General features: G+C 41.3%; 1 protein-coding gene across 2 annotated transcripts in view; it reads left to right on the top strand.

Moving 5' to 3' along the window:
• RASA3 (RAS p21 protein activator 3) overlaps nucleotides 1-14,821 on the top strand; it is a 134,143-nt gene that overhangs the window by 73,963 nt on the left and 45,359 nt on the right. For both annotated transcript variants that reach the window (XM_029999007.2, XM_029999006.2), the window contains exon 5: nucleotides 2,416-2,492. In XM_029999007.2, coding sequence (XP_029854867.1) covers nucleotides 2,416-2,492 — 77 coding nt within the window. The remainder of the gene's footprint in view (nucleotides 1-2,415; nucleotides 2,493-14,821) is intronic.

The following is a 14,821-nucleotide window of genomic DNA, read 5'->3' as shown; positions in this document are numbered from 1 at the left end:
AGAGTACTGAAGCATTCTTTCTTTCCCAAGAGGGGTCAGTCTCACTGTTGTTGAAGATCAGCAGAAATATTTCAATAAAAACATTATCTCACCTTCTACAAAGGGAAATTTTCTTTAGAGTTCCTAAATCTCTGTTCCTGTCTCTTAATTTCTTCAAAACTTGTATTAGTGTTGATTCCTGTAATAAAGGTAATACACAGGATATCAGTGAAGTTGGCAGCAGTATTTTTACAGGTCCATAATATATACTTGTTCTCTAGAGACTTGTGGTTTAGCTCCTGTGATAAAATGTGACTTGTGACCAGTAGAAGAGAGAATAGTGAAGAATAAGGAAGAATGTAGTAAAACTAAAGCCAGAAAACCATTCTGCTTAACTGAAGTTCTCAGCTGGTTGTGTGCTTAGCCCTTGTTACGCATGGGTGCGATGGGCACTGTAGTGGTACTGAGTCTTAAAGAGATGGGTCTAGAAGTGGCTTTACGCATTTGTGCAGAGAAATCCTTCTCTCATTCATGAGGACAGGCTTCAGTTTAGAAGAAGGTGACAGATAATGACATTTGTGTACACTGACAGGGTGAATGAGGATTTGTGTCTTGCTGAAATGGACATGAGAATCAGGAGTCTGACAGCCAAATGCAACATGTTTGGGTTTTGCATTGTTTGTTTTTGTTATTTTGTTTAAAATGATGTTTAAGATGCCTGGCAGGAGCCATGTTTTTAAACTCCCACACGTGTTTGGGTCCTTCCCTGTTGAAAATGCCAGCAAGCTGCTGCTATGCCTCTGCAATATGGGCTTTTATACAGCTTGGAGAGGTCTCTTTTTTTTTTTTTTTTTTTTTTTTCTTGTTTTCTGGACGAGCACCAGTATCATCTGCCACATGTACTTGAAAGGCCTATGTTCCAGCCCTTGGACAGGAAAAAACACTACTAAGTCAGAATACTGAAGGTGTAAGTAGGTGATAGAGGTTTGAGGAGTGAAAGCGTGAATGCGGGAAAGCGTGAAGTGTGCATTCAAGATAGTGCAGAAAGAATGGTGCTGAGAAAGGGGTATACAAGGAAGGGGACAGAATGACTGTTGCAGTAAGAAACAGAATCTCTCATAGGCTTCTCCAGGACAAGTCTTTGGGCACTGACTTCGGTGTTTGTTTATACTGCTAAATGTAAGAAGACTGGGGAATGAGCTTGAACTGAACTTCTGCATGTCCATGCTACTTCATTGTTACTGCACTCCCTGCTCTGCTTCGGACTGCTCTCACCAGCTTTCGTCCAGACAAATCTGCTGTAGAGGAAGTACATCTTAGCAGTGTAGGTGCAACTTGAGACCAGGGTTTTGATCTTCACTCTCCTCTGTTACGCAGGATAGACATTCTCATAGAGCAGGAGGTTGCTGTAACCGGTCAGAAGAGACACCGAAGTCTCTGGCAAGAGTTCTAGTCATGTGCAAAAAGAGGAAGGGTTACATCTGGAAGATCTTATGAAAGAGGTGGCAACAGACTTGTGTATGAGTTGAGGTAGATCTGAGTCAAAGATGACACCCACATTAGAGCTCTGAGTAACTAGCAGGGTGGATTTTAGGGTCCTTTGGTAAAAAGGGTGGAGGGGAGGTGGTTATGAAGGTGAATGACTCAGTTTTGGCCATGATGATTTGCAGATGATCACACAGTTGCTGGTGTGTCAGAATAGGTCAATAACAAAATGTATTTTGCATTTAGTATATATACACTTTAAGAGTGATGCTGAGTTTTTGCCAGTGGGAGTGGATACTCGTGTTTTGAAATGCAGTAGAGTTAGTAAGAGAAATACAGTTTGTATTCATGATTGCCTTTATTTTCTTAGTGTGTTTGAGCATAACATCTTGGCCCAAGTCATAATAAAGTTAATGTGATGGTAAGAAGTTGAAGACTGTGTAATAGTAGATGCTATGAATGCTGGCAACATGGTTGAACTTTTTTTTTTAGTTGCCCATTGTAGTTTTACTGACACTTGTCTCACAGTTTATATTATTTCGTAATTTTTGTTTTTCTAATGTTTAAAACATGTAAGTATGCGTTTATAATACACTGCTGTGATGTCTTTTCACTGATTGTGTTGCAGATCTTTGCTTAATATTTAAAACGCTAAATATCGATAAAGCTCTGACACAACATTTTTGTGTCAGACCACAGACACTCCATATCCCTCAATTAGTAAAACATACAGAGATAAGATAATGGTGGGAGTTATGCACTGAAATTTAGTGAAAGGGCTACTAATCTGGGTTCTCTGGCAGGTGAAATATGTTAGCCGTACAGCTATTTCTTAATCTTTAAACTTCTGGAATTACTTGCATTAACTGACTTGCTTTGTTTTAAGTTTGAATGGTGTGGCTGGCTATGCATAAAACTAATTTTTCATATGGTGTTTTTGGTGTGTTTCAGGGGAAGGTCCACCTCGAGCTGAGACTGAGTGAAGTCATAACAGACACTGGTGTCGTCTGCCATAAGCTTGCAACACGGTAGGATTTGAAATGTAACTGCGGAGTTATGAGAAACACACTAAATACGGATGTGTGCAATGCTTCATTTAAAAATAGTTGGAAGAATCAAAATACTGATTGGACATTGAATGGTCTTAATCAGTCCGTATGAATTTATACGATGCGAGATTTTTTTCATTTTCTCTTCTTCTTTCCACACAATCTACATAATTTTCTTCGTAATAGTCTTAAATGTTAGTAAAGCACTTATCCAATTTATTTGTGGCATAAACACTAAAAAGACATCAAAGGATAATATTAATGTCCTTCTGATTTGCATTAAGGACCTGACTAGCTAAGCAAATTTGTAGCACAACTTGTGTGATGACAGAGCATTACAAAGCAGACTTAACAAACAAAAGTCTGCCATCAGTTATTAAAGCAGTCTCAGAATCAGCCATCCAATCTCACTCGAACTGAAACCTAGAAGCCGCAGGACTCAGATGTGAGTCAAGATTTCGCCTTCCTCTGAGGAGGAGTCTGGAAGACCATTGCTCTGTGACCACACCAAAGCCTTTCAGGTGGCTACTTCAGGAGCAGTGGCAGAGCTGGTTGGCTTCTGTCAGGAATCTGCTTTGTGTACTCTGTCTGGCAGAAGAGCTGTCAAAATCGGAGTGTTGGCATCATATGCTTCTAGGTATTTGGCAATGGTGTCAATAGAAAAAAAAGCTCTGCTAGGAAAGTTCTGATCAGCCCTATTTTCAGACCAGTATTTGACATCATTTTGTTTTACTGCCTTTGCTAAGCCTTTGTTAATAAGCTGTCATGGTGGTCTCTACATCTAGGACCTGTTAATAAATGCAGGTGAGCCATGTGGTTGACCTCCATCCTTCCAGGCACACTGTTGATGTGAGGGTTGTGCTGGGGTGTGTGATCTTGCATGCCCGTGCATATTACCCTCTAGCCATCCAGGCCCTACCGGAGCTCTGCGAGTAGGTGCGTTTGAAATCATTCTCTTCGCAGTTTGCTGTGATGAGGCAGAGTGAATAACAGGGATAGTCTGGTGCAAGTTGCTGTGTAGGCTCTGAGCTCCAGCGAACTTATTAACCAGGGCACAGTGCCACTGGAACACAGGTGTACCTCTTTCAGAACAAAAGTTGCTATGTCAGTATAGCTGTGCAGCACCTGGAGGGCCCAGCCTTCCTTTAACAACTACCTGAGGACTCTCATTGTGTCATTTTCCATTGTGCAGTTTGAACATGACCGAGTGATGACAATCACACGCGTTCTGAGAAACCAGGGTTCAAACCTGCACCTACCAAGTCCTAGGCTGGCATCTTTTGTTGAAGTGTTATTTGTATTGCTGTAGGTCCTAGGGCTTTGCAGGAGAGGCGGAAATAGAAGTTTATCTTGATTCAAATCCAGCCCTTGGCTCTTAGAAACAAAACTTGAAAATCAGAGCCCAAGCAAGGTTTTGGCTGCTGAAGGCGTCTTTTCCCATTGTCATCTTCTCTTCCGTAGCTGACCTGGGCACTCTGGCTCTGGCTAGTTTCCATGGCTATTTGTTATTTCAGTGGTAAGTGAGAGTAGAGCTTAGCAGTTTAGATAAGGGAATTAGAAAATTAAAATTTCTAGAGTGTGTAGTTCCATTGGTGCGTTTTTTCATAGCAATGTGTCTTATGAGTGAGAAAGAAAAAGGGAAGGATGAAGAAAAAGAAAGGGGAATGATTACATTGGGGGAATAAAAAGCACTTTAGAATGTCATCCAGCATTTTCTTCCTGCCACACTGTTTGCTTTAGGAAGGTATACAGCAAACTGCAGCTCTTAATGTTTTTCTACATGATCTGTAATCTTGTTCAGGTTTATTCATGGATAGTTTGGTTCTAGTGCTTTGGCATGTAAGAAAAGAGTGCGGTAATTAAGCAATGCTTAACTAAATGTCTGCGTAGCTTGAATTTGCCAGTGGGAAGAGCAGCAAAGGTAGGGGAGGCAGAACCTTTGTTATAGGCAGTTCATGAGTGAAAAGCAGAGATGGTACATTACGGGAGTGCAGCTTCTGATCGAGTTTTGTGAAGATAACTGATTTTCTTGTGGACAGCTCACAAATTTGTTGCAGTGAGCAAGTAAGACAAGGCTGTAAAACCATGAGCAAGAACCTAGAATCACTTTATCTTAAAAACAGACTTTCTGATGAATCTAACGCTTGTCTTGTGAACTTCCTTGACTTCCTTTCTTTAAGTTTAAAAAAAAATTTTTTTTTTTAATGTTTCTTAATGGAGCTCTTAGCTGCGAAGATAAACACTACCCTGCAAATGGCCTCATAGATATAACTGGCTAAACAATTCAGGTTTGCAAGGAGAACAAAAGCTGCTTCCAATGGGCAGCTGTTTAAAAATACCTTAGAGATGCATGCTTTTTTAAGCCCCAGAATAGTGCTTGTTTTCAAAGACACATATGCAGGCTGAATGAAGACTAGGCCTAGTTAGGAAACTTTTTTACCTATCCAGAAAATAAAGAAAGATCAGTTTTACAGCTTACCCGTAGGTCTTCACCAGTGTGCCCTCTGAGTCTGTTCACACTGCGGCCACCTCTGCATTCCAGAAAGCCTCGAAAGCAGCTGGGGCCTTGCTGAGCCAGCCTGCAGTCCCGTGGAGCGCAGCGAACAGTCAGCTGGACAGGTGGATGGGAAAATTCATCTGAATGGAAGGGCAAATTAAAATGAAGTGCTGAGGTCTTGAACATTTAGTAGTAGTTTATTTTAAAATGCAAAAGGCATATGAGGTTCCTTAGCCTCTGCAGAGGAAGCAAAAAATTAGTTTAAAAACTGTTACCTAATAGCTTCTCCTTAGGAAGCATTCAGTACTTTCATTTAGCTCTAAACCACTAAGCTGTTGTGCTTCATCAGAGCCCTACAGAGGCCCTAGTCTCTGCCAGCTGCTACAGCACAATCTCCTGGACTGAATCTCTGCAAAAGAGATTATAAGGAGAGGCACTAGTGGATTTAAAAGTTACATTGACAGTAAAGATGTGGGCACCACACTCAGACTTCTTGTGTCCCCCAGCAGCTCCTGCTGTCATCCTCTGTAAGAACCACAACTCTCACTTTTGCACGCTCCTTCTGGGAACACTTTGCTACTTGTGGGCTCCCTCTGTGGAACTGCTGTGAAACCTGATGGTCCGAGTGACTGCCTTGGACACAGTTTTCAGCTGGGTCTCCGTAAGTGTCTCATGTCCCTGTTACAGGACTCGGTATGCAGGCTCTTGATACGTTGCACGTTCACATCATACAGAGAGAGCAGACCTAAAGCCTGCTGAGCACAGACCTTTGCCCAAGTGTTTGTCAGATAAAAGACAACATGTATGGACTTTATGGCCTGGTGCCTTCGTGTAACTGCATTTGTACTAACGACTGTTGTGCCACGTAGTGAGTCATCTTGAGTGCTAGGAAAAAGTAAGTCTCATTCAGTAGGTTCTGGCTTCTCCCTTCTCTGTCCTTCACTCACAAAAGACGTCATGTTCTCTTCCTCCACGCTCTTTACAGCCACAGCCTTCCTGGCCCTCTGCACAGTCAGCTGCTGCTTGTGGCTACCACCATCTGGCCTCACCTTCCATTGGCTGTAAAGTGCAGGCCATCTCTTGTTCGTCAAGTGGTTTGTCACCTGCTAGGAATCTGTCCATAATTTTATCAACTTTTAAGGTACTAAGGCCATGGAAAGAAGCAGTCAAGACTTTCCCATGCTTCCTGCTGCTTATGTCCATACCCACCCCTTTGTGCTGACACACAGCTCCTGGCAGCTGCTTGAGCAATGGTGTATTTTTATTTTTCTTCCCCTCACATTTCTTAAGCTGAATCAGGCCTTAATCCTGTGCATCCTAGAAACTGCACTATTATTTTTCTGTAACGCAGAGGAAGGAAAATGAGTAGCAGGGACTGGGGAAGGATGCCCTTTCTGCAGGTGTACCAGGTTGAAGTGTTTGAACTAAGTCACGAATGGAATGTGTGTACCCATATTCCATGAATACATCTGAAAAACAGTGGCACGTGCTTCTCCCTACATTTTTTTGAGCCACCACTTTCCGTATACAGATCTCCTTCCTGCTTCACAACAGAAGTACTCGGAAGGGAGCTCTAGACCTTTTGTAAACCTTTCCCCACCACTGTTAGAGTAGATTCTGTGCAGCACAATTGTGTTTAGCACAGAAAGGTGGTTCCCCAGAGGCTTTAAGGCCTCTGGGCTGGTCCAGCCGTCTTTCATCTCACAGAGCAACATAGGCTGGGATCAGCAGATACATGCATTCGTGTTTGTTTAATAAAGAGGAGGGCTCCTGCAGATAGCTTTGTAGAAATCTGTAGGCTTCGCTGTGGTTAAGCTACCAGAGGCAACTTTTAGAAGCAGTGTTCTGTATTTAGCAAGATGACATCTGACTTCCAGCATGCTTGAAGGAACAGACCACTGAACTCCTGTTGAAAGTCAGTGTGAGCTGGGAGCCTTGCTCCCTGATCTTCCTTTGAGAATTCCAGCATGTGTATGTAATTAGTCACATTTAAATGTCTGTATTTATTCAGTGTCCCCAGCTGCTCCTTCAAGTGTTGTCTTATGTCTTGTCTCTTAGGTTTAAAAAAAGCTTGGAAACATCTGCTTTGGAGACACCACCCCCCCCCCCCCCCCCCCGCTCCTTTTATTCTCCGTTTCCCCCACCCCCAGTAAATCTATGTATCTAAATAATAACGTATGTGGTTTAGTTGCCACTGCTGTCTTTCATATGTAGTAACACAGTTTTCCTGTAAGCGCTTTGTGAGTCTACAAATACGTTAGCAATACTGAAATTTTATTTGATAAATGAAGCATTTGTAGCTCTGGTGTGGAAGATGTGGCTGCTCTGCATTAATTTATGAATTAAACTTAAATCCTGTGCAGCTCTTGAGAGGCCTGCAAGATGTGTTCTGACCATGTGGAACAAAGTTAAATGGGCTGTTTGCAAGAGCAAGCAGGAAAGGAAACAATAAGTAGATATGACATCCCTAAGATAAACACTTCAGGGGTCATTAAGAGAACAGTGACTGAGCTGTGGGCATTTAAGAGCTTTAAAAGCCCTTCTGAAGAGGAAGAGGGAGGTAAGGAGGAAGGTGTCATTTGTCAAGTGTGGTTAAAGCAGAAGATCTCTGCTTAGGGGTGGGAGTGCTGGGACTTGGTGATGGTTCCCCAGCCTTCTCTGCCATGTGAATAGAGCACAGAGCATGCAGTGGGCAGCATCTGACCTTCCCCTCTGATTGCTCACATTATAGATTTGAATTTCCTTGTCCGTGAGCTTTGCTGGAAAGTGGCCTGGGCAGCACTTTGCTCACAGGTTGGCAACCATTGGCCTAAACCAGTCTGACTTTATGTAACTGTTCACATTTTTCTTACGCAATGTGATGTTTCTAAGGTTGAGGCAAATTATGCTCCATTTTGAAAATTTTAGAGGGTCAGCCTCTATGTTTTGCTTGTCCTTTGCTTTTTTTTTTCCCCACTGCTTGTGGATCAGCAGTCTGCATCCTAATCTAAGAGTAAGAAGAAAGAATGATCCCATTTTGTCTGGTGAAGGCTCGCTGTTGTCGCCTGTGATTGCATTTGGAGACACCTTGAAAAACTATAGGAGTGCAGCTAGTCCTTCAATCATGGAATATATTTAGATGCTTTTGTGTAAAATTAATCATCTTTGAGAATTTTCCTTTAACTAGCTTGTTTCCTGCTCTTCTCGTTTGTTGGAGCTAGTTTACTTTCCTGTAGATAACTATCTTCATCAGATCCCAAGAATAGGTAAAGAAACTGTCTAAATGGTTGGATTAAAGAGAGAACTTGGAAATGCATGGCTATATTGTATCTACGATGCTGAAGACCAAATTTTGTCAGCTGTCGTGGCTCTATCTCTGATGCTGATAAGAGTGGAAAGCGGGAGTGCAGGAAGGGTAGCCAGCAAAGTTTTAGATAATGCTTCTCTGTGCTGTTTTGTGATGTATTTTTTTTTTCTGAATTCCATTTTAATGCAGAAAACACTGGGACCCTTTAGTTTGATGCAATTTCTTTGATCTCTCGTAGTATTACAGTTTTCTTTAGTAGGTGGTGGTGGTGTTGGGTGGACTCTGGTTACTTGTTGGTGGTGTAGAGCAGGGTTTGCTCCTCTCTTGAGCGTGGTGTGCCATACTGTATTTTCCTTTTCCAAATTAGAGGTGGTGTTCTGCAAAAAAGTCAGCAGGAACCAGGAGATGTTCCCTCGTGGAGGCAGTGTGCTGATGACACTAATTTGTTACTGTGTGAGGCAGCAGCGCTCCGTCTCAGGCTCTTTAGGGTACGTTGGCCTGGTGCGAGGCTGCAGCTCCTGTTGAGTCTGGAAGTAGCCTGAGGCCAGAGCTGGCAGTGGGTGCTCTTACTGTGATGTTACAGCTCTCAGTGCGCTTTGCCTACATTCAAAATGGGTCCCTGAGCCACCCTGCCTCTTGGGTTTGCTGCTTCCAGGTTTGGGGAACATACGTTTATGTGTTGCTTTAGAGAAGTTTCTACTCTATCGCAGAGACATACAGCCAGCTTTGAATGCGCTTCAGGGTCAAATGAAGCTTATTTTCCTGCCTGAAATAGGAGCTGAATCAGTTGCGAGGGGAGGTATTGCTGGCTGCAAGCAGGCCAGTTTAATGTATGTATCAATCAGATCCCCGCACGGTATATTGAAAAATTTTGACTTCTGTTTGTTGCTCGTAGGGAATACTAATGAGGGCATAAAGTGGTTTCAAGGCTTCATTTTCAATAAACTCAAGCATCCATTAAAATGTGTCACAATCTCCTTTCTGTAGAGAGCATACCCTGCATCAAGCTGTGCCTTTTCCTGCAGGATTGCATCTTGGTCATGCTTTTAATCTTGTATGTGTTTCATAACAAACTGGTGGGGGAAAATTGCTCAGAGATTAAATGGCATAGTATCTGGTATTTTTATCATGTAGTGCTGCAATACTGTGGGTTTTGGGGAGTAGGGAGGGGAAGAGAAGGAATGGATATGTATCTCTGTCCAAGGCTTTAGCATAGCACATCCATTTTTTTTTTTCCTTCCTCCCAGCTCTGGTAGCATTGAGGTTACATTGCCTGCCATCTGAGTAATTCTCCCCTTAGCTTCTCCATCCCCACCAAAACTTCTCTTGACTGTTTTGTAGCCTAAATCAAATCTAATTTGCTCACTCCCTATATCTATAAATACAATCTCCTCCTGCTGCCCTGTTTCCCACTAAATGAAGCTTGTTTCACCCTTCTTTGGTTTTGTATTCAGTGTTTCTTCAGTGCTTCTCCTCTGTTCATGAAATTCTTTGTTTACTCAAATCACAAATATCTTCTTATCTGTATTCCTAATCAAGAGCAACTTCTTCAAATTGGACCCTTTGGCAGTGGTCCACCTCCAGCAGAACATGTTTTAAAGTGCTCACCATTTTGATATTGAATCGTCATCACATGACTCTGGAATACATATAAAACTGAGTTTGTAATTCAAGACTGGATTGTAACTCTTCTAGATCAGTCTGTTTCAACAGTAAGTGCCACTGTTTAAATAACGTGAGGGTACTTCCTGTTTTACACAGAGTAAACATAGTCTGGGATTATAAATGGAGGTAAATTATTCAAGCATAAATCCTTTTGATAAGTGACTTCTAAATGTGCTTGAAGTCACAGTGTTAGGGTGGTTTGGGGGCATTAGAGAGCATTCCTGTAGTATCCATATTTATAAGAGATGCATGGATTTTGAGAATTGTTAGCACCTTGGATGTGCTGACAGTACCCCAGATGTCTGCAGTTTTTACTTCACTGATGTCCTTTAATGGTGATCAGCTGGAGCAGTTCAATTATGTTTTGAGGTAGGGCCCTAGAAAAAATTAGTTACCTGTCTTGCAACATGACCTATATCAAAAGGCTCTTTGAAGTACATGGTATTTAGTATAATACAAAGGTAAATTTATATGCCGTTTCATTCTGAAAGACTGTTGGAATTCCTACAGCTTCTGTGGCAGGCACCATCCGAAACCGATGGTGGTGAAGCTTCTAAAGGAGCAATGTGATAGGACACAACTTAGAAATCACACTTCCCTCTGCAAGTTTTTCATCTGTTGCTCTAGGAGCAACACTTGCCACGGTGATATTTAGGTAGCAGAACAGGGAACTGGGGGCATCAAGGTATGATAGGAATAGGGGAAGCTGGAGGGTAAAGGGGAAGTCGCAGGGCCCCAGGTGTTGAAGTTAGGGTTTTTTGCAAGTATAAGGAGAGTAAAGACATAGTACACAATGCATAGGACGCACCCTTCATTAACTCTATTGTTCACAGAACTATTTGTTGAGAGGAAGTTGTTGCAAGAAGTCTGACAGTGTATGTGGCAATAATGAGAAAGTATCTCATTCCCTACTCCACCCGGATGAGCTAGAAATCATGTTCATGTTTCTGGGTACATTATTGTACCAGGGGCGCAACTGCTTATGTACTACGACCAAGTTCTTTCCAGAGTCCACAGTGTTAAAATCACCTGGTGTCTACTGTAGACCTTGGATGCCATTTTCTGGCATTTTCAATAAGAGCTGATTGTGAAATATTTCATCTGTGTTGCTAATTATGTATTTGTAACATACAAAGCACTTGTGAGTGGGAAAGATTAAAAGTCCTTTAACATACATTTGTAATTTAATACCACTTTGAGATCAGTCACTTTCACTGTCCCACTCTTTTACTTCCCACTGTACAAGGCTTCTCCTTTAATTATTTTGTTCTCTCAAATATAAAGAAAAAAGGGAAATATTTTGAAAGAAAATACAAGATACCATTATAACAAGCAAAGAAATTGGCAAGGAGGCCATGCTTTTGGAGGCAGTAGTGTCTGCAATTAATTTTAACTCATTTTACAGTTGACTTGCTTCCAAGCTGATGGTTTTGTAATTTCATACAGGCTTCAAACAGAAGCAAGAATTCAGCCAGACTGTATACAGCTGCAGATGTACTGGATGCACACGGTGTTACCCTTTTAGTTGTTTGACAGCCACTGCCTTATTGTCCAGTGTCCTGCCCTGCTAGCCTAAACATCATGTTGGTAAGAGGTGGCACGGTGTGATGGCCGACTCTTGCTATTTATGTACTGTTGAGTCAAAGGCTACAGAGAATCGCTGAGCTGCCATGTGCAGCCCTTTCTTCCCTGGGGACATCCAGTGGTGCTCTCTTTTCTGCACAGCCATTGGGTTTAACAAAAGTTGCAGAGCTGGAGTATCTTTTGAGATCTCTACCACTTTTTCAAATTTCGTGGAAATCACCAACTCCTTCAAAATAATCATCAGTGGGAGATTGATTGCCAAATGTAGGCGGAAAGGGTTTTCTCATAAGCCTGTATCTTTAGGAGATCCGGAAAAGGATGCTGTTAAACTCAGAAGGGTTCATAGAAGAGCTACAGGAAGAATTGAAGACCTGATAAATGCATCTCAAAGTGAGCGTGTTTGAAATTTTTCTTGCATAAATCAAAGTGATGAAACCACAGTATGCACGATATTCAGAGGAGAGTCCTGATTGCATGGTTACTTATTCTTACTGCAGTGGTACCCAATCGTTGGAAGCTAAAGGCTAATCTAGTGGGAAACAAGTAGTAAAACGCTTCTTTTTTTTTTTTTTTTTTTTTCCTTTAGTCATTATCATTAATCAGTGAACAGTTACCTGCAGAACATTGTAAGGATATTTTAATCATTGTGAGTCCTTTGAGTTAAGCCTCAATTTCTTTTAAAGAAGGTGCTCTGGAGATACAGTAGACATCACGAATTCATTGCACAACTTGACTAGGTGAGAGCTTTCATCACTGTCTTAAGAGGCCAGACTATGTGATCCCAATTATCCCTTTTGGTCCAAAAATATGAGGAGAAACTTAAAGCAAGTATGAACTATTTGTGCCATAACTGGAATTATAGGAATTATAAAGCTGATGTGGGCTACTAATTAGAGCTGGTTATACCAGAATGCCTACCTGACCATGCCCTTAATTTGCATCTTGTTTTTCCCTAAGAAGATCTAAAGTGACAAGACACTAAAAACTTTTTTAAAAGAGCACTTACTTTGCTTTTTTTTTTTTTTCTCATCACCAGTGATCTTAGTGCTGTACAAACAACAGTATAACCACCCCTTGGTGAAGCAGAGCCTTCTTTGGCTGGGATATCATAGGTTTTAGCTGAACCTAGGACATGACCTTTCAGGGTAGAAAGTAAAATGGGACAGTGTGCCAGTGGAAACTGTTCACAATGTGTGTAATGCTTTGCTCCTGGTAGGGTACCAGGTTTACCATTGTGATGTGCTCTCATTGTGCAGGAAATCTCATCTGGTGCTTTATCCCATCCAGCTGGTGGAGGTATTTCGTATTCCATTAAAAGTCTGTGCCTTCTTCTCCAGGCACCTTCTGGGTATTGGTCTGTGATGACTCAGTAGTAGGCCATCACTCAGAAAAGTCTAAATCATCTAATGTTTGGTGGGTTTTTTTTCTGAAACACTACCTGTAAGACAGTATGTTGATATGTTTTTAGAGGAGAAAGCATCAGGCAGGATCATTCCAGGTGGGTATTTTCCTAATCTCTTAAAAATTGTAGAGAGTCTTCGGAGTCTGGTGCTTTACAGTTGTGGTGTTGCAGAGGATGATGCTTTGTTAAGAAGGTTTTAGTGCTAATGGAAGGTTTTGTCTGCGGGCCCAGCTTTCTTTGGTGTTTCCACAGAATGGCCCCAAAACATCCTTCCTGCAACTTCTGTATTATATTCACAGTGTGATCCTCTAGACGCAGAACAGTATAGCATGTCTCCAGGAGAGATGGTCCCTTTCTTTGCTGAAGCTTGTAAGGGAGAGGCTGTAGCAGGAGCTAAGCACACCAACAGTCATAACAGTACAGCCAGTACTGTTATAAGTAGAAAGGACAGCAGTTGATCAACGGAGGTGTTACACCAGCTCTGAATAGCTTTGAAAAGCTGCACATGTATTGTCTTACATGTGAGATGTTTCAGTACCCACTTCAGTGATTTTAGCATAATCAAGTGTCACAATGAAGTAAGTGGCCTTGTAGGACCAGAGGAACGATTCAAAGTAGGCAAGTCACCATCCTGTGACAGCTGTTTTTCAAATGAATGGTTCATGAATCTTATTTGATCTCTCCTCTTGCCAAGTCAGAGACATTGAGGAGGATTTTTCAGTTGATTTCATGGGAAGGAGTATTACAAAACGTGCTTTTTTAATGCCTATGATGTTTGTGCTTCTTGGAATGAATAGCTCTGTCTGCCTTAGTGTAAAAAAAAATTAGGTAAATGAAATTCTAACAAGCCTGATCATGTTGCTGTTTGGATAACTAAAGAAGACTCCACAGTTCTGCTTCTTGCCTTTCACAAACTTGGTGTATCTGAATGCTGATTTGGATTGAACATTTCTGTACTTTGTTTTTTAATAAAACATAGTTTTTGAGGATATAATGCCTTGATTTTTACTGTTAAATAGCTGTTACTTTGTGATACTTTTTATAATTTTTTTACCTCCCCTGCTTGTTATTACAGACAATGCAATAATCAATGGGATGTTAACATCTTTTTAGTTATGTAAATCTAGACATCATCAAGTTATTAGTATTATTTCTTGAATTCTAATTGGAGAGCATTTTCACATTAACTGTGACACAATTTGTATAACCTTAGCCCAGTTCTCTTGTCGAAATGAATTCAATGCATCAGCATTACTTTGGGACTCAGTTGGCAACTTAACTGTCATCAGGTTTCAGTAGTAGTGATCAATCAGCTTCATTTGAATTCCTTAATGAAAGTATTGCATGTGTAGGAAAGATCACTGCCCTTTAATAAGTACTGTTAATCAAGATCCCAGATCATCTGATTATTCACATAAATGTAATCAAAAGTTGTTCTGAGTTGTTTCAAGTTGTGTTTTTAAAGAATTAAAAGTTCCACCTACCTCAGGTGTGACAAGGCATGCCCAATACAGAAGGTTGTAGCCTCCATGTAGTGTTTGAAGGCACCTTTGATTGTTTTCTAGGTCCACAAATAATTACTTCTTTTCTTTTTAAACTGTGAGGGTTTGTTTTTGTTTTTTTTCTTCATTTAGAAAGGTGTATTTGCTACTGTAACATCTAATTAAATATATGATGTGAGAATCTATGTGAAAGAGTCTTCAAGGATTTATTTAGTAGAGAAATCATTATACTTGGACTGGGTAGAGGTGAGAAGAAGCTGGCTGGGTTTTCATTCTGTTGGTGCCATAGCTTGCTTTAAACCATCTCATTCCCTTGTCTTCCCTTCCTGTGTGCACTCCCGCCACCCAAAAGTTGTTGAGATTTGATCCAGA

This window comes from Aquila chrysaetos, chromosome 23 (genome assembly GCF_900496995.4).
Source record: "Aquila chrysaetos chrysaetos chromosome 23, bAquChr1.4, whole genome shotgun sequence".
Lineage (NCBI taxonomy): Eukaryota > Metazoa > Chordata > Aves > Accipitriformes > Accipitridae > Aquila > Aquila chrysaetos.
The sequence above is the reverse complement of the archived record's forward strand: the minus strand, read 5'-3'. Positions and strand labels throughout refer to the sequence as shown.